This window comes from Ochotona curzoniae, unplaced genomic scaffold, assembly GCF_017591425.1.
Source record: "Ochotona curzoniae isolate NIBS_2020 unplaced genomic scaffold, NIBS_Ocur_1.0 scaffold_2476, whole genome shotgun sequence".
NCBI lineage: Eukaryota > Metazoa > Chordata > Mammalia > Lagomorpha > Ochotonidae > Ochotona > Ochotona curzoniae.
The window spans coordinates 16,334,077-16,352,500 of NW_024467095.1; the positions used below are offsets into that span (position 1 = coordinate 16,334,077).

The 18,424-nt window shown below is 43.7% G+C and overlaps 1 protein-coding gene across 3 annotated transcripts in view; it reads left to right on the forward strand.

Moving 5' to 3' along the window:
• HIPK2 (homeodomain interacting protein kinase 2) overlaps positions 1-18,424 on the forward strand; it is a 174,251-nt gene that overhangs the window by 124,093 nt on the left and 31,734 nt on the right. For 2 of the 3 annotated variants that reach the window (XM_041002163.1, XM_041002164.1), the window contains exons 5-10: positions 1,160-1,246; positions 3,165-3,349; positions 5,619-5,781; positions 8,292-8,499; positions 9,454-9,575; positions 17,322-17,464. In XM_041002163.1, the coding sequence (XP_040858097.1) occupies positions 1,160-1,246; positions 3,165-3,349; positions 5,619-5,781; positions 8,292-8,499; positions 9,454-9,575; positions 17,322-17,464 (908 nt within the window). The remainder of the gene's footprint in view (positions 1-1,159; positions 1,247-3,164; positions 3,350-5,618; positions 5,782-8,291; positions 8,500-9,453; positions 9,576-17,321; positions 17,465-18,424) is intronic. The other variant, XM_041002165.1, reaches the window with a different exon arrangement.

Genomic DNA, 18,424 nt, shown 5'->3' on the forward strand with positions numbered 1-18,424 from the left:
CCCGGGCCGGCAGGTGGTGCAGTGCACCACTACATACCAGAAACTCCTGGGTGGTTTTACTTGAACAGAAACATATTTTACTTTTCCTTTGATCTGTGCCCAGTAATGAAAATGAATACATTTTTCTGGAAAGGAAAAAATAATAAACATTTTCAATGTGTTTTATATTCACTCTAGGTGCTTTCCTTTTTGGAGGGATCTTGGATGAGTGTTTTTTCTTTTTCTTTTTGACTGAACCACAGCCAGTTTAAACTGTAAACTTTATATAGTTTAAAGAGAGTGTGTGGGCAATGGCAGTAAAAGTTTGTGAAAGGCAAATTGGAACCCAAGCAAGTATACTCACGTTACTGGTGGGAAACCTGACCTTTGCCCACTGTGAAGATGAATGTCAAGGTCATGTCCAGTATAACACCTGAGAATGAAGAAGGGGAACGGACAGGCAGGGGTCACTTCTGTGTTTTGCTATGAGCCTCAGTGCAGCAGGTCCAGATGTTCTCGGAGTTTAAGCTGTACCTGCTGTTATTTTTGACTAAGATTTTGAGGATTAATTACCTCTGGCCCATGGATGACCCTCAAAACCCACAGCAGTTGGAATAGCAGTTTCCCAAGCCAACAGTAGAAATGGATGTCTGTGCCCAAGCCCCTGGCAGAACAGCATGGACCATGGACTCCAGAGACACCTGCCACCTCATGGCTATGTGACCTTGGCACGGCTCCTAGGCCTTCTAATCCTGCTTTCCCCTGCAGAAAATGGGAATAGCAATCCTGTGTGATATGGTTATGAAGATAAACAAAAGCATTTATGTTTTTCACACAGTGTCAGAACTGTGTGAAACTGGGCTTAAATCAGTACATACTAAATACTTTTTTCCATGCGCCATCATGTGGGAGAAGGCTTCCACTGTCCATAATGAAATCTCACCTTAATCCCTGTCACTTAGGGAAGGCTAGACACTTAGGGACTTAGGGACACTTAAGGAATGGGTGATCAGGGGTGTGGCATCTTAGAATCCTCTATACCTAACTCAGGGCAAACCATAGCAGGTGACCAGGCTATCCAACAAACAGGGAAAGAGCTTCTGGAAAGAGTTCAAAAGTTGGAGTTATGGTGACTAAGGAATAAGTCCCGTTACCGATTGACTTTCATCTCTCTTATTAGACACCGGATGACCATGAAGCAGAGACAGGGATTAAGTCAAAAGAAGCAAGAAAGTACATATTCAACTGTTTAGATGATATGGCCCAGGTAAGCTCTGTGGGTGAGTATGAGTTGTAAGCCCTTCAAAAACCAAGTGCCAGCAAGATTTCTGCAATAGGGATAGAAGGATAATAGGTAGAAACCTTTAGTACACAACTGTGGTGGTTATCTCTGACCTTGAACAATTACATGCCAGTCTTGTTGAGATTACCATTTGGTTTGCGGAATGTTGTTAAACCTTACACCAGCTCTTTAGAAAAAAGCTTCATGGGGGCAGGCATTTGACTTGCTGATTAAGTCCCAGGTTAGAATGCCTGCACCCCACATTGGAGTGCCTAGGTTTGTCATCCAACTCCAGCTCCTAGCTCCAGCTTCCTGCCCCTGGAAGACAGCAGGGATGACCTTTAAGGTTGGGTCCCTTCTACCCACGTGGGAGACCCAGACAGTTCCTGGCTTCTGACTTCCGACCCCCCAGCTGCTGTGGGCATGTGCTCACTCACTCTGTATCTCAAACAAAAATTAGTTCTCATTAGCAAAATAGTACTGACCAATCCCTTGCTAGTGATTTTTTTTTCATGAGAAGAATTCTAGCCCATTAGTATATGCTCAAGATCAACCCAGCCTGCTGGTTTCCAAGGGTTGCTATAACCAGATACAAAGAGCAGGGTGTCTTCAGACCTTGTTTTCTCAAGATTCTGGAGGCCGACATCTGTACAAAAGCCACTTCTGTCTGAAGCCACCCATGTCTCCTGGCAGTGCTCTGTATCCCGTGGTGCATGGCTGCCTGCACGCACATCGACCTCCTGTCCAGGTGGCTTGCATCTCTGTGTCTCAGGGTCCAAGTCTTCTCAGAGGAAGACACTAGTTGTTGGAATGGCACCCACCCTATTCTGGTATAACCTCTTCCATCCTTGATTACCTCCACAAAGATCTAATTTCCAAATAAGGTCATGGTCACCATTACTGGAAATTAGGACTTAACTGTATTGTTTCAGAGAGACACAACTCAATCCGCCACACTCAATCTCCCTTCACTTACTGGCAGGGACCACAGGGAAAGTTCTAGAACTTCAGCTACTTTTCCTGTGAAGGCTAGTCTGAACATGAGAGCACTGAAAGTGCATTTTTCCTTAAAGCATGAAAAATAAAGCTATAGACCAATCATCACTTAACATATCTCTCACCACAGGTAAGTATAACCAAAAATCAGGATTCTGAGTAAAGTATGCTTGGCAGTTGATTATCTGAGAAAATGAATTCAGTTTCCAGAGCATGTCCTGGAGAAAACAGAAAGCACCACTATCCTAGTCTAGACTTAACTCTTAAAAGAAAAATCCCGTTCAGATATTCATCTGCCTTGGCCAGAGGTGACAGCTCCGCATACAGGAAGCATGAGAAGGGTGATATGTTGTACACATAGATGAAGGAAGAAGTTACCCTAACCCTTCCATTTCCATCCAAAAGTTAAATAAATAACACGCACACACAGCCTCTCTTTTTCATGCATCTTATTTTTACATTTACTGGGCTGTATTTTTTTTTTTAATTGCAATACAAGAGCATAAATTTTGCCATTTTGCCCTTTCTAAAGCATACAGTTCAGTGACATTAACTCCATTCACATGGTTGTGCAGCCAGGTTCCAGAACTCTTCTCATCTTATGGTTTTTTTCGACAAGGTGTGATGAGAATTGCATTCCAGCTTACCTGATTACAGTGGGAGCAGTGCTGTCCAGTGGTGAGATGGATTTGCACGTCTTGCAGCAGCCTTCCGCCCTTGTCCTCAGTACTTTCTCTAGCCTGGCTGCATGCGTGTAGGCTGGTGCCTTCCACAGGGGCAGAGCACAGTGGCCTGGAGCCTGGGAGAGCTGAGCTTGAGAGATCCCAAGGAAGTGGCAGGGCAGAGAAAAAGGGGCAGCAAGGCTGGCAGCCGGGGCTCTTGGTAACCTGTCCCTACTTGCTTCCAGGTGAATATGACGACGGATTTGGAAGGGAGCGACATGTTAGTGGAAAAGGCAGACCGGCGGGAGTTCATTGACCTGTTGAAGAAGATGCTGACCATAGATGCGGATAAGAGAATCACGCCGATTGAAACCCTAAACCATCCCTTTGTCACCATGACACACTTACTTGATTTTCCCCATAGCACACAGTAAGTGCCCCACCCCCTGTTTTATATCAGGGCTCAGCACACATATTTTCTTACAGGCTCAGATAGTAAACATTTCAGGATTTGCGGCCATCTGGTCTCTGTTACTGCAACTCAGCTCTGGAGTTAACAGTTGAAAGTGACCCTAGATGCGACGCGTGAACAGACGCATCAGGCTGCATTCCAACACATTTGCAAAAACAGGTGGTAGCCAGATTGGAACCCTGGGCCAAACTTTGCTGTGTTAAAGGAGGAAATAGTGAAGTGCAGAACACAGAGTTGGGTGAACAGGTTTGGGTAGGTTTACATCCAAGGCAGTGCCCCAAGTGGCAGCATCCACAGAGCAAAACAGCATCAACACCCAGAATTGCTCCTGGAACAGCCTGGAGTGATTGTCTAGTTTGAACCTGGATTTGTTCATTTATTCAGCATGCAGTGTACCGTGTACTGTGCAAGGTGCCGGTGCAGCAGCAAGCGAAGCAGATGGAGCCCCCTGCCCCCTGGAGTGTCTGATCTAGAAGACAGAGAAAGGTGTGAGAGTACACGTCCAGTCTCCCCCGGCTGCAGACCCCTGCCCTTGGGGCGCACAAGCTGCCCACAGCCACCCTGACATCCCAGCTACTAGATGGAAGAGCCCCATTCATTTCTCCTTGCCAGATTCCAATATATAGATCATTTCAAAATCACTCTTCCTATAAACTGACTCAGAGCAAAAGTGCTTGCCGCTTCCTGAAACACAACCATTTCAGTTCGAAGGTTCTGAAGGAGCCTGAACATTTAGTGTGTGTTAAACTGTCTTAAAACCACCAATGCTTTAAATACCTCCCAAAAAGAATGCACAGTGCATTGTTTGTTAACTTCGGCCTCCATGTGAAAGCGTCTGGCAGCATGCTTGGTACTCAGTAGAAGCTCAGAACACACTCATATTGATAGTATTAGTATCTTCATATGTTGGTTACCATGGAATGTGTTTTCTCTTCCGTGTCATGAGTCAATTAATGTTTATCTAGTATGCATTTGACGTGGCTGGGGTAGGCCATCATGAACTCAGGAATTCATGAACTAGGATTCTCTGTGTCATATCTGAATTGGTTGTTTGAAACAAAATGCATGTTTCAAGGAAAGGATTCTGACATAGCTCACAGACACCTGCTTGGTCCACGATAGAGAACACGAACAGTGTGCAGAAAGAGTAGACACTTGTGAAAAACAGTAGAAAACCATTATCTTATTTATTGCATCTCAGTTATTGCATTGTTTGTAATTAAAATAGGCATTCTACATTAAAATCAGTGGGGTTTCATTATCTTAAATATTAGCATTTGAGGGAGAGTAAGTTTATTAGAAGACACAGAGGTGAATGAGAAGCAAGATACAAGTTGTGAGGGACCCTTCATGATAGTTTCAGCAACTTGAATGGTGAGGTAGCTTGTGCCTGCTTTCCTCTGCTGCTGGTATCAGCTCCACTTCAATGCTTTACATCTATAACTAAGGTTTTGTTTATGATTCACAAACACAATGAAGCAGAAAACCGTATTTGATGTAACTAAACAAGAATTAGAACGTGAGCAGCGAAGAAAGGAAGCAAGAGGTACACGCACACGTGGAGAGTCAGTACACCAAGTCCTGGCCCTTGGCAAAGGACCGTCCCTCCTGGGGGTCAGCCTTCCTTGTGAAACGGGACAGACAGCAATCCTGTCTTCATGCAAGGGGCGTTGTGACCCCCTCCCACTGCTCTCAGTACATGTTACCCACTATTGCTTCCGTTCTATGGACAATTCCAGAGGACAGACAGGGAGATGGCAGCCCTAGCACCTCAGACGGGCTAGTAGCATTCCCTGTCTGTCCCCTAGATGGCGCTGGTCACCTAGGGTAGCAGAAAAAGGTGACCAAAGGCGTTTTTAGCAAAGGTCTTTCCAATCAAAGAGTACACAATAACAGGCCAGGAACCACAATGAAAGTGAAGTTGTAGGCCAATCAGCCCAGTGAGAGTGCAGTTAGAAGAGTTAAACATGTTGTGTGGAATCCACACACCTCTGGGATGAGGAGAAAGGTTAGTAGGACGCATGAGAAATTCATCTAAATAATCTTAATGTGGACTGTCACAGAGGCACAGAATTTGCAGAAATCCAGGCAGTTTAAAGTTTCCCAACTATCTACTTTACCAGATTAATAGTTCTTTCTCCTTTTCCCTGACTTTCTCCCGTGCATCCCATGTGCCCTCTTCCCTTGTCCCTGTGTCTCTGTCTGCCTCTGCCTTCTGCCTGGACAGCGTCAAATCATGTTTCCAGAACATGGAGATTTGCAAACGTCGGGTGAATATGTATGACACGGTGAACCAGAGCAAAACCCCCTTCATCACGCACGTGGCCCCCAGCACATCCACCAACTTGACCATGACCTTTAACAACCAACTGACCACTGTCCACAACCAGGTAAGTGGGGAGCAGAGGGGAGAAATGGGCAGGGTCCACACAGTGGGAGCATTCAGACTCCCATTTGCCCACTGAGATGGTAGAGATCAAAGTCCTGTACTGTTGCATTCAACCCTGGAAGGAAAGATTTGCTTCCACATTTCCTTCCTTTGAGAGATTCGGGCCCCACTGTGCTGAGCACTGGTCCCCCAGACTCCCCCAGAAGGGACTGGGGGAGACTCAGGTGGCTCTCCGCCAAAGGCCCTGCCCCTCATGCCCAAGCTGAGCCTGTATCTCCTAAGAAGCCTTGTCCTTTCCCCAAGTCTTGGGGGAAATCAGTTCTTGAGCCTATCCCCAGAATGTCAGTAGATGCAAACAGAAGAAACCCCCAGCTTAGACTGCCTCAAGGCTCTCTGTACCTTTTATTTTTACCCTCATCTTCCAGTCTGACCCGTTCCCTTGAGGAGTTATATCAGTCCTGTGTAAGTCTGGAGTGACAACCCCTCTCCTGTGTGTGTGCACACGTGTGTTCCTTCCCAGGAGTTGAACATGTATGTCCTGAGCAGACAGCTTCTGCCCTTTGTTGACCTGTCAACAACAGAGGAGCTGCTGACCCCAGCTTTACTTTTCTTCCTTTCTTTTTAGATTTCATTCATTTGTTTGAAATGTGAAGTTACACAGAGAGAGAGAGAAAGAGTGAGAGAGAGATCTTGCATCTATTGGTTCACTCCCCAAATAGCTGCAACAACCAGAGCTAGGCTAGACCAAAGCCAGGAACCAGGAACTTCATCTGGTTCTCCTATATGAGTGCAGGATCCCAAGTACTGGAGCCATCTTGTGCTGCGTCTCAGGAGCATTAGCTGGGAGTTGGACTGGAAGTAGAATGGCCAGGAACCCCCCATATGGGTTGCCAGCATTATAAGCAAAGGCTTAATCTGATGTGCCATAGTGGTGGTCCCTGACCCCAACTTTCCAGCCTCTGCTTCTACCTGCCCTGTTCACCTGGGCCGTTCCTATACTCCTGTGGGCTACTTATACCCAGCTTCCTTCCCTTGTCCTCTCTCTGTCTGCTCAAACATTTTTCATTTGCAGTTCCCTGAGGACCACTGGTGTTCTTGAGGCTGTCCTTGTGGTGAAAAGCTAGTGTTATCCAATGCTTGAAGCCACAAAAAACAACACCCAGACCCTAGTCCAGCCTTAAAGCTAAGGCATCCACAACCAGGCATGCAAGCCTGTTAGCAGGATTTTGATCCCCTTCCTCTTGAAGGTTTGTTTTTCCAGTCAGTCCTCATGTGACACTGGATATTAACTCCAACCTAAGCTGCTTATCCCTATCTGCCATCTGTTGTCCCCAGTCAGTCAAAAGTGGCAGAGGGGAGAGTGCACCTCATGGCAAGCTGCCCTGTCCATGGAGGTCTGCCACTAGGCTAGAGGCCCAGGTCCTCAACCATACCAGCAAAGGTCCCCTCCATTTTACCCACAGTGCGGCAGCTGGCACATCTGTCCCAAAGACTCTGCACACTAAAAGGATTCCATATCAGGAAGGCAGTAGGAAGTAATTCTTCTTCTCCAAGTACTAACACCATCCGAATCTGGCTCAGGGCTGGAGTGAAGTTAAGATGGCTATGATCTTAGCACGATGCTTGAGCCAGAGTGCGGGATAAAGGGAAAAGACAGCCGCCAAATGCAAGGCATCTGAGAACAGGATCTCCATTCTCTTGCACTGAATTTTATTACTCCCTGTTTATCCATATATCAGTAGATGGATGATCTTCCTCTCTGTCTCTCCTCCTCTCTGTATATCTGACTTTCCAGTAAAAATAAATAAATCTTTATTTAAAAATAAATAAAATAAAACCTACAGGAACCTCTTCCAGGATTTGCCTCCCCTGTGTAGACCATAGCGCCTAGCCCAAGGGGACGGGAGCGTAAGCAAAGCTTGGACACACAGAAATCTTCAAATGGTTCATTAAAAAAAAAAAAAGCCTGAATTTCAATGGTTTGTACTAAAATAAGCTCGCCTGTTAATTACAGTGCTTATAAACTTTTCCAAGCACCTTTGTGTGCACCTCAAACCCCTTCACAGCTGGGGAACGGAATTCAGGCAGGGAAGATGAAGGCAAAGTTCAGCCCACCAACTCTATGTTCCAGCAGAACGGAATCCGTATCCTCCACTCAAACCAGGCCTTCCAGGTTGCCGTGGAGGTGTCCTTGTTAAAGTGGAGGAGTAGACTACTTTATCAAGTGATTTTCTATCCTGCTGTCATTGTGTTTTTGTCCCAACCCACCAAAACTTTAGGCTATCCACCTCCAAAGAGACTGTCCCCCTGTGGCTCCAGGGACTTTCTCTGAGCCTTTCAACTGGATGTCTCTTCCTCTTTGTTTCTGTGTTTTGGCTCCTGGCTTTTGTTTTGTTTGCTTGTTCCTTCTTCTTTGAGCTCATTTATTTTTTAGATTCATTTTTCCCAACATACCACCTCCCTCATTTTTTATTTTTGTTTATTTTTGTTTAACCCCCGCCATTCCTTTAGGCTCCCACCTCCACCAGTGCCACTATTTCCTTAGCCAATCCCGAAGTCTCCATACTAAACTACCAATCTACACTCTACCAGCCCTCAGCGGCATCCATGGCTGCAGTGGCCCAGCGGAGCATGCCCCTGCAGACAGGAACAGCCCAGATTTGCGCCCGGCCCGACCCCTTCCAGCAAGCTCTCATCGTGTGCCCTCCCGGCTTCCAAGGTAAGGAGGGGTATACACAGACTCCTACCTGCTTCCCGTCCACCAGCCTCTGGGGCTGTGGCAACCAGAGGCTCTGGATCACATCATCACATCTTCACATCATCATGCTCGCTCGCAAGCCCTTGGCATCACTAGACTTACAGGCTTCCTGGTCTACTGTGGCCAGCCCAGAAACAGTTATGTGCTTCAGCACCAAGACAATTTGTTCCTCCTCTTGCCACCTGCCAGAGTTGGTGTCCCCTTTCAGCTGTCTATCAATAGCACATTGTTTGGGCTCCCATTGTTATGCTGATGTCAGCTCCTGTTCCCTTCTGAGATATCCTCTGTGTGGATTATCAGTAGAAAATTGCCAGTTCTGATAGCCAACACAGTTCCAGTTCACACACAGAATAGAAATCTGTCTGAAATGCACCCCCCGGAATGGGGCACGGGGGGGGGGGGGGGGGGAGGAAGCATCGCGGGGGCAGGGTTAGGGGAGGGATGTCAGGAGAGGGCTCTCACTCCTCTTCCATAGATTTTAAATGAAGCTAACGTCAGCTGCATGCTTGTTACAGTTTACATAGACAAGCTTAAGGAATCAACTTCTGCAAACCTCACCGTGTAAGCTCAGTATCCACCAATGCAACTCCAGGTCGCTCCACTTGGGCTCTGCCCTTTCTTTGAAATATACAACTTGATACATTCAAGAAACCCTGATTTTCCTGCTGTGATTTGGCAACCTAACTCTTCCACCGTTAGCCTTACAGATTCCTTCATTTGTCCTAGCTTTCATTTGACTGTTTTGTTTCTCTTCTATAGGGCTGGGAATTGGACGGGAGGGAGGGCAAACTTCCAAAGGACTGGGTAGTATCCTGATGTTGGGCAGAGAAACAGTGGTTTGAAAGGCGCTCTCCACCCAGCAGTTGGAATCACTCAACACACCTTTCTCTCCCTCACCCCACTGTGCGACTCTAGGTCTGCAGGCCTCCCCCTCCAAGCATGCTGGCTATTCAGTGCGAATGGAAAATGCAGTGCCCATCGTCACTCAGGCCCCCGGAGCTCAGCCTCTTCAGATCCAGCCAGGTCTGCTTGCCCAGGTAATTCTTCTGTGCTACTGCTGCTATTACCATTGTCCATACTGATGCTGCTCTCAGGTGATGCTTCCCCACTAACGCCTCCCTGCTAAGGAGTCGGATGCTCCCCCAGTCGTTGGGCTTTATCCATAATCATCTAAATGATTCCCGAAGGAATTAGCTGCCTGAGCATCTGCTTACAGTCCCAGGAAGAAACCTGGCTACCGGGAGAGTCCCGGGAAATTGCTATTGTATTTTTGTAATGCAAATTAATCTGAGAGAGCGAGGTTTTAAACCTAACTGTACTGATATCTCTGTATGACCTAAGGCAAGACAGTTAGCATCTCTTTGCCTTAAATGTCATTCTTACATAATAGAAAAGATTTTTCTTAGTGCTGAAAGGAACCTTGGAGCTTGACCGCCTATTTACAGTTCAAAGACTTGGAGAAGCTGAATCCTGGAACCTGCCTTGTCTGTTTAGATACCACCATGGAGGTCTCTAATGGTAGAATGAGATCAGACACAATAAATAGTTGAAAACTTATAAAACGTTGAATAAGTTTAAGGTAATAGTTGTGACATGGGTAAAAATGATTGTCAATCCTGAATGATACTTGATCCCTAATAATAAATATATCGGTATTATGTCAGGCACTTTACAGCTACTAAGTCCCCCAACAACAGAGTAATGTGTTGGTCCCTATGTAACAAATTGGGAACCTAAAGCACAGTAGCTGACTCAGTGTCATAGCAATTAGGTGACAGAACCAGAACATAATCCCACGAAGTCCAGTCTCTGTATTGTAACTACCACACTAGTTAGCTTCATGTCGCCTTCACTAAAATTCCTGAGAGGGACCATTGAGGAGGAAAGAAACTGTGTTAGCTTACAATTTTTAAGGTTTATATTCCAAGATGGGGTAGTCCTACTGGTTCAGAGATCTAGCAAGGCTGGAGGATGACTCCGCAGGAAGCAGATAGAAAGTGCACTTGACTTAGGGAGCCAACTCTCACAAGGCCCCAGGGCCTTGAAGACCTCCCACTAGACCAGCCTCCCAGATGCTATAGTTAGATCAAGTCTCCGTTCCTAATCCATTAGCATTAATACATTAGCGGGTTAGGGGTTTAAACAGCTGCATGGTTTGAAGAGCCAAATCCTGTTCAAACCACAGCAATCACTATTCTTCATTATGTATATAATGATGTCTACTTTGGGGCATCAAGGACGGCTTGACCTAAAGTGTTTTTATCTTAAAAAGCATTTTTATCTTTAAATAACTTAGGATCCCAAAGGCTTTTCCCAAAGTATTCCCAAAGACACTTTTACAGCATCTTACTAAATGGAGATTGTAGCTTCAGTTGACTTCCATATCCTACTGTCTTGACCATTATAATATTAGCATATGTTTTTGTGTCTGTTAAGGAAAGCCCTGCTCCAAAACAGTCTTTCAAATTGCCTTGTCTGCTCTTGTCCCCTCACTTAACCTGTCCATCTAAATTTTCACATCATTCTTTCATAAGAATTTTAGTTTCAAACGCAAAACAAAACCTGGTTTGTATTTGTATTTATCTTAGGAACAAGTGACATCTTTTTGATCCATGAACATATGACTTTATATATTGTTTCAGTAATGTTTTCCTTTGTTGGAATAATTACTTTTTATATAAGTTTTGTTTTAATAATTGAATTGATTACATGTTCTAATTTTTCACCTTTGCAAGAATCTAACTGATTCTATTCTATTGAATTTGTTACCGAAAAATCCTATGCTTGGCTCTAACAAGTATCTGATTATTTCTGTGGATCCTCTTGCATTTGCTGTGTAGACATTTGCAAATGTTATAGTTTAATTTCCTCCTTTACAATTCTAATACTTTTTTAATTGATTGAAAGGTAGAGTTTGGTAGAAGGTACTATTCTGTTCCCAGATGACATTTTCTGGGAGGTTAGTTGGATGTGAAACAGCCAGAATTCAAACTGATATCCATAAAGAATGCCAACATTATAGGTGGTGTCCTGGCCCACTGTGCCATAATGCCAACCCAAGATAGTTTTTGTTTTTTTTTTAGATTTAGGACCTGGTACAACTCAATGGCTAAATCCTCACCTTACAAGCACCAGGATCCCATATGGGTTCTGGTTCATATCCCAGCAGCTCCACCTCCCATTCAGCTCCCTCTTATGGCCTGAGGAAGTGGTAGAGAATGCCCCAAAGTCTTGGGACCCTGTTCCCACATGGGAGACTGGAAAACGTTCCTGGTTCCTAGCTTCACATTGGCTCAGCTCCAGCCATTGTGGCTATTTGGGGAGTGAGCCAGCAGATGGAAGACCTTCCTGTCTCTTCTCCTCTCAGTAAATCTAATCTACCTTTCCAGTATAAATAAAGAAATAAATCTTTAAAGAGAGAGAAAGGGGAGATCTAATGAAAGAGTCAAAAGTGAGAGAGAAAGGGAGGGAGGGAGCCAGAGAATGAATCAATCTTCCATCCACTGGGTCCAGAATGGTTGAACTGGCTGGGACTGGCTGAAGGCTGCAGGCTGAACCTGCACATGGGTGGCAGAGGTCCAGGCACTTGGGCCATCTTGTACTTTTCTCCCAGGCACATTAGTAGGAAGCTGGGGAAGTAAAGCAGATGGAATCAAGCCAGTGCTTTATATGGGATCCCAGCATTGTAGGTGGCAGCTTATCCCACTGCACCACAGTGCTGGCCATTGTTTAATATTCTTACTTCAATGAGCTGACAAGGAACTCCAAAAACAGTGTTTAATATTGATCATTCTTAACTTGGACTTGACTTAAGTAAATTCTTCTATTTACCATTTTGTATTTATTTACTATAAAATTGATAGATGCTTTATCATCATGGTTAAGTTTTTAATAAATGTTGAATTTTGGCAAATGTCCTTTCCATATCTATTAGAATACTCTTGTGGCTTTTTTGTTCCATAATCTGTTCATGTGAATGTTAAACCTAGTAGAGTTTGTAATGCTTAAGTATCCTGGTATTTCTGAATAAGCTTTATTTGATCATGTCATGTTTGATATATGATACTATGCTTTCTAATGTTGGGTTCAGTTTGTAAATACTGACGTTCATAACTAAGAATGGCATGTAATTCCCATTTCAAGGTTATTCCAGTCTCATAAACTATCTGTATTGCATTACCTCTTCTTTTTCTAGGACATCTTGTTTAAGATTGCTAGAAACCATTCCTTGTGTCTGCGTCCAGACTGTGCAAGTGAACATTAACACTAGTGGCTGATGACACACACATTTAGCTTGTGGAAAGTTCGTAAGCAGAACTTTCTGTATAAAGGACTTCAAAAAGTTTGAATTAACAGACAATGTGTATTTTCCATGAGTTCTTTGGAGTCCACTTGTATCTTAGACAGGCTTATTGCTCCCTCTCTCACCAGTCCTAGTAGTGTCCCCCTTATTTGCAGACTTCAGTAGTGGGGAGTTCAAGAGGTCCAAGATAAATCAAGAGAAAGAACCACAGCTCAGTCCAAAGGGAGAGAAGGTCTTTCACACTTTAGTGGCAGAAATCCTGACCAGCCCCCTGCTGCCCCACCCCTGCCACTCAAGCACTGATTACCTTGGAAGGTATTACAGAACATTTTGGTGTATTTTCGCACTTAAGTAAGCCAGAACCATCTCTGAAAGAAATAATTACTAGCAGCTCTTATTCACTGAAACCTTGTTCACTTTAGTAGAACCGATAGGCTCAGCATTTCTGAATTTCTCCTTTAATCCTAGCAGGGGAAAGCTTTACTTTTAACTTTTGCTTACTTAAAAAAGAATCCCTAGAGGGTTGTGAATCTCCAAGTATTTTTTAACGTAAAGCTGTAATTGGGAAAGTGAACCAAAAATGTATGCATAAAGATCTTTAATTGCTTCAGTGTTTATAACAAGGATCTGTTGGAAGCAAGCTCAATGTTCATCAGTAGGGAATTTGTTAAATTGATGCACTCATAAAATAGAATACCTTGCAGCCATTACAGAGGACGCAGTAGACCTGTGTGTCATGATACATGAAGACTTTCAAGAAATGCCCATCCAGCAGCGTGTCGTCTCCTTGTTACCCGGTTTTTCTTTTTATCTCTGCTTGTCATTTAATCTATGCCAACATATGGGGCTTTTAATGTGCTGTTCTCTCTTAGATGTTTTTAAATGACCCTTTTAACTTGTAAAACTATGATGAGGGCTATTTTTTTTAAGATTTATTTATTTTTATTACAAAGTCAGATATACAGAGAGGAGGAGAGAAAGAGAGGAAGATCTTCCATCCGATGATTCACCCCCCAAGTGACCGCAACGGCTGCTGCGGCGCTGATCCAAAGCCAGGAGCCAGGAGCTGTTCCGGGTCTCCCATGCCGGTGCAGTGTCCCAAAGCTTTGGGCCATCCTCGACTGCTTTCCCAGGCCACAAGCAGGGAGCTGGATGGGAAGTGGAGCTGCTGGGATTAGAACCGCGCCCACATGGGATCCCAGCGTGTTCAAGGCGAGGACTTTGGCCATTAGGCCACCATGCCGGGCCCTGGCTATTTTTTTAAAAGCTATAATTAAGCGCTTAAAGCCTCCTTTTTTTTAGGATTCATTTATTTATTCAAAAGACAAAGTTACAGAGAAAGAGGAGTGACAGAAATTTTCCAACAACTGATCCACTCTCCCAAATGGCCACAGTGGCAGGGACTGCACCAACCAGAGCCAGGAGCATCATTCTGGCTTCCCATGAAGGTGCTGGGGACCAAGTATTTGGGCCATTCTCTGCTGCTGTCCCATGAGATTTAGCAGGGAACTGAATGGAAAGTGACACTCCAACCCTTCCCGGTGCTATAAATAGAGCTGTGTGTTTGATGTGCTGGTGCATTTGATGTGTTGACCTGTTTGTGCTTACTGACTCCAGCGTCTGTTACTTGCCTCTCCCTGGGGAAGCTCTGAAGGCTTTCCCCTGGTCTGCAGTGGTCCTGGATTTGCTGACTGCATGCTCTCCTGTGGCTCGGCTTTTCCTGCAGAGTCCAGCACACGCTAGGTGCCCTTTGCATCTGGAAACGTGTCATTCTCCTCTGACAGTTTCTTCTCTGTTTCACAGTTCCCTACACTTTGTATTTCCACACCAGCGTTCCAGTTTTCTTGTTTCTGACCCTCTCTCTCACCCTGCCCCATTTCCTCTGTGTCTTGTGTCTGCACTTCCTGTGGTATTGGGGTATTTTTAAGAATCTTCTTCTGAAATGTTTGCTTCTGTGCTTAGTTTTCATTTCTGAGTTTTTTCTTGTAAGCACAACATAAATTTTACTATCTAAATATATATTTCTGGATATGATCCTGTTTTGTGGATGTATGAGGTTAAAAGATGCATTTATTTTGATGTAAAAAAAAAAACTTTGAAATCCATACAAAGATTTTTCATGATACACATTTTCCATGAACTTTCTGAAGACTCCATGCATGTTTTTAACAGTGGAGACATTACCTAGATTTGTGAATTTTTTTTCTTCCTTCTACTACTTTTTTGTTCTTGATGCTTGTTTCCTCTGAGTCTTTCACTTGTTTGCTTGCTTTGTCATTTTCTTGTTAGAAGTTTATTTTCCTGTCTGGTGATGCTTGGCTGAAAAGAGTGTAAAACTGGTGGAAAGCCCAGGAGTATGGCGGGAGGAGAGAACCACTCAGTGTGGGTTTCTCTGTTGTCCATTAAGAGGCAAGCCCAGTATTTTCTTTGCCAGATCCTCAGGCCCTCAAGTGTCCTATCTGTGGTTCTTTTCTCTTGAACTCATCAGTTTCCCTATGAAGAAAATTCCAGCTCTCTGCTTCAGTGGCAGTAGAAGCCTACACACCAGGGATCTGGGAACTGACAAGTTTAACATTCAGAATTGACCTTAGAAATCCTTCAGTCTGTTAACTCACTTAGTAATTGTCCATCTGTTTTCCGGTTTCTGAAATTTTAAGTGTTATTGTCCCTCTCCTGCTCTCTTTGCGTTTATAAATCCATATTTTTAAAATTTCACTATCATCTCTCTTGGGTTTAGAGAACAATAAATATATTAATAAGTAATTTAATTAACAAGTTATTTAACCTGTGTCTCAGTTTATCCATCTGAGAATCGAGAGGAAAGAATAGTCCTTTCCTCATAGAATTGATGTTGAGAAGTCAGAAAAATCCATTTATTACTTAACTCATGACACGGCATCAAGAAATATTATCTCCATTCCCAGCAGTACTAATAAATCACAGAAATGTGTGAGGAAGTGTCCTCTCAATAGAGCTGTATGTATCAATCAGTAAAAGAAAATGTCAGAATAGCCTTTTGTTCCGTCTCTGAAGTAAAATGTTAGTATCCATTTCAGGGAAATAGAAAAAAAAATGACTTTAGCTTGATATCAGCATTTATTTTTTAAATGGGATCAGTCAAAACTCATGAAGTCCAAATGACTAAGTCAGTGAGAATCTTACTTCATTGAAATTGTTACTCATTTAATATTATGAAGTTATAAATAATGTACAATAGCAAAGAGATGGAAACAATCCATATGCCTATCCAAAGAGGAATGGTTAAAGAAACTGTGGTGTATCTACTCCATGGAATATTGCTCAGCCATTAAAAAGAATGAAATTATACCATTAGCAACTAGATGGTCCCAACCAAGAGAGCATTATACTCAGTGAAATAAGTCTATCCCAAAAAGACAAAGACCATATGCTCTCTCTAATGTAAGGAAATCATCATGAAAATTGGAATGTATAGTGTGATAGAATAATAGAGACTATCATATCCAAACGTGAAGACACAATGCAACATGCATCTCTACTTAAAATTCAAAGATGAACTCGCAGTGAAACTGTTGGACATATTTAGACAATGAGATGATGGACTATTTGACATTGTCTGTACCAGCAATGTCAGGGCACACTTAAATAACAGACTGATGGAATTATAACACTTTATGAAGGACTATACTATTGTAACAAAGCTGAGGGGTAGGAATCAGGAGGGGGAATGCAGAATTGTACCATAAAATTCAAAATTTAATATAAAAATTCTTTTTAAATTTCAAAAAACAGTATTTTGAATTTGTAACTGTTTTGACTGATTAAATTAATAGTTCTGCTTTGACTTGTAAACTAACTTACTGCATAGTGAAGTGCATAAAAATGGCACAGCCGTATTTTAGATCTGAATAGACCCTTGAAGTGGTCCAATCATGTTGCAAATGAGCATCTGTGCAATCTCTTGCGCTATTTTTGATATCACTTGCTTGATTATTAATTTGCTTTGACATAGTCAGAGAGCTTGGAGCCCACAGCTCATGCCTTAAGTGCTTAACAAATACCTGTTGATAAAATGAAAGATGCTATTAACTATAGTGGCTCACATTTCAAGTTTACAAAAAGTAGAATATTAAAATAAAGAAAGCTGCTTAAGGGAAAAACATCCCAATTCACCCACTGTTGTCTTTTACATAGTTGTATGAAATAATGAGTCAGCTGATGGACTTCTAGAAACTTCCAGAACCACTCAACAGAGCAAATTTATCACTATGCATGCTTTAATATCAATGAATTCTTCCTTATCCACGTACTTAATTATCTTCAGTTCTTTCACGTGTTTATTTTGTCTTCCCTCAGTTTTTTAAGACCAGAAACCATTTCTCCACTTTCACACCCATCACTGGGTCTAGTACAGCCACAGGCACAGAATAAGTGCTGGATTCTTAGAAACCGATAATGCGAATAACAAACATAGTGATCACAGACATTCTCTCTTCCACAGCAGGCCTGGCCAAGTGGGACCCAGCAGATCCTGCTCCCCCCAGCCTGGCAGCAGCTGACAGGAGTGGCCACCCACACCTCAGTGCAGCATGCAACTGTGATTCCCGAGAGCATGGCAGGCACCCAGCAGCTGGCCGACTGGAGGTGAGTGAGAAACCTTTCCAAGGAGTGCAGGTGGGTGTGAAATGGGAAGTGTGTCTGCTGCTGATGCAGAGCTGTCAGGCTGACCTGTGACTGAATTCCCCAGGTTGTAGAGGACTGTTTCCATTTAAAGTAGTATGTGGATTGTGACTGCAGTGTCTTCAGAGGCTCATCTGAAATAATGTGCCAAAGGGAGTACAGCCTAGTGGTTAAGATGTGTAGGTCCCACTCTTGAGTCCCTTTGTTTGATTCCTGGCTCCAGGTCTTCTACCTGCTGGTTCATTTCGCAAATGGCTACACGGCCAGAGCTAAACCAATCAAAAAGCAGCAGCCAGGAGTTTCTTTGGGTTTCCCACATGAGCACAAGGTCCCAAGGCTATGGGCCATCCTCCACTGCTTGACCAGGCCATAAACAGAGAGCTAGATCAGAAGTGGAGCATGACTAACTCATGACCATATGGGATGCCTGCATTTAGAGATGGATGATTAGCCAATCATTGAGCTGCTCCCATTGGTCTCCTTTTGTGACCTAAAGGCTATTGGAAGTTAAAGAGTACATGGAAAAGGGAGACAGACATGCAAAGCTCCTATGGAGCCTCTGCTGCAGCTTCCTCCATTTTCCACTGAATTTCCTAACTATGGAAAAGAAGGGAGTGGTCCTTCCCTGCCCTGCAGCCCGGTGCACTTCCCACTGACAGCATCTCCACACCAGCTTCACCTACTCTGAACTCTTCTAAACCAGGCAGCCGTGGTTTCCATTTCTGGCCTTGCATGACTTGGATAGGTTACTGAAGCTTTCGGAGCCACAGTCCCTTCTTGAATATAGTGAGAATAATAACGCCTACCTCATGGGATGGTTGGGAAGGTTAAATTAAGAAAAACACAAACACTTGGCCTGTATTTAACACATACAGTAGCGATGCCTGGCACATGGCAGGCAATAAATAAACCTGTTATCTTCCC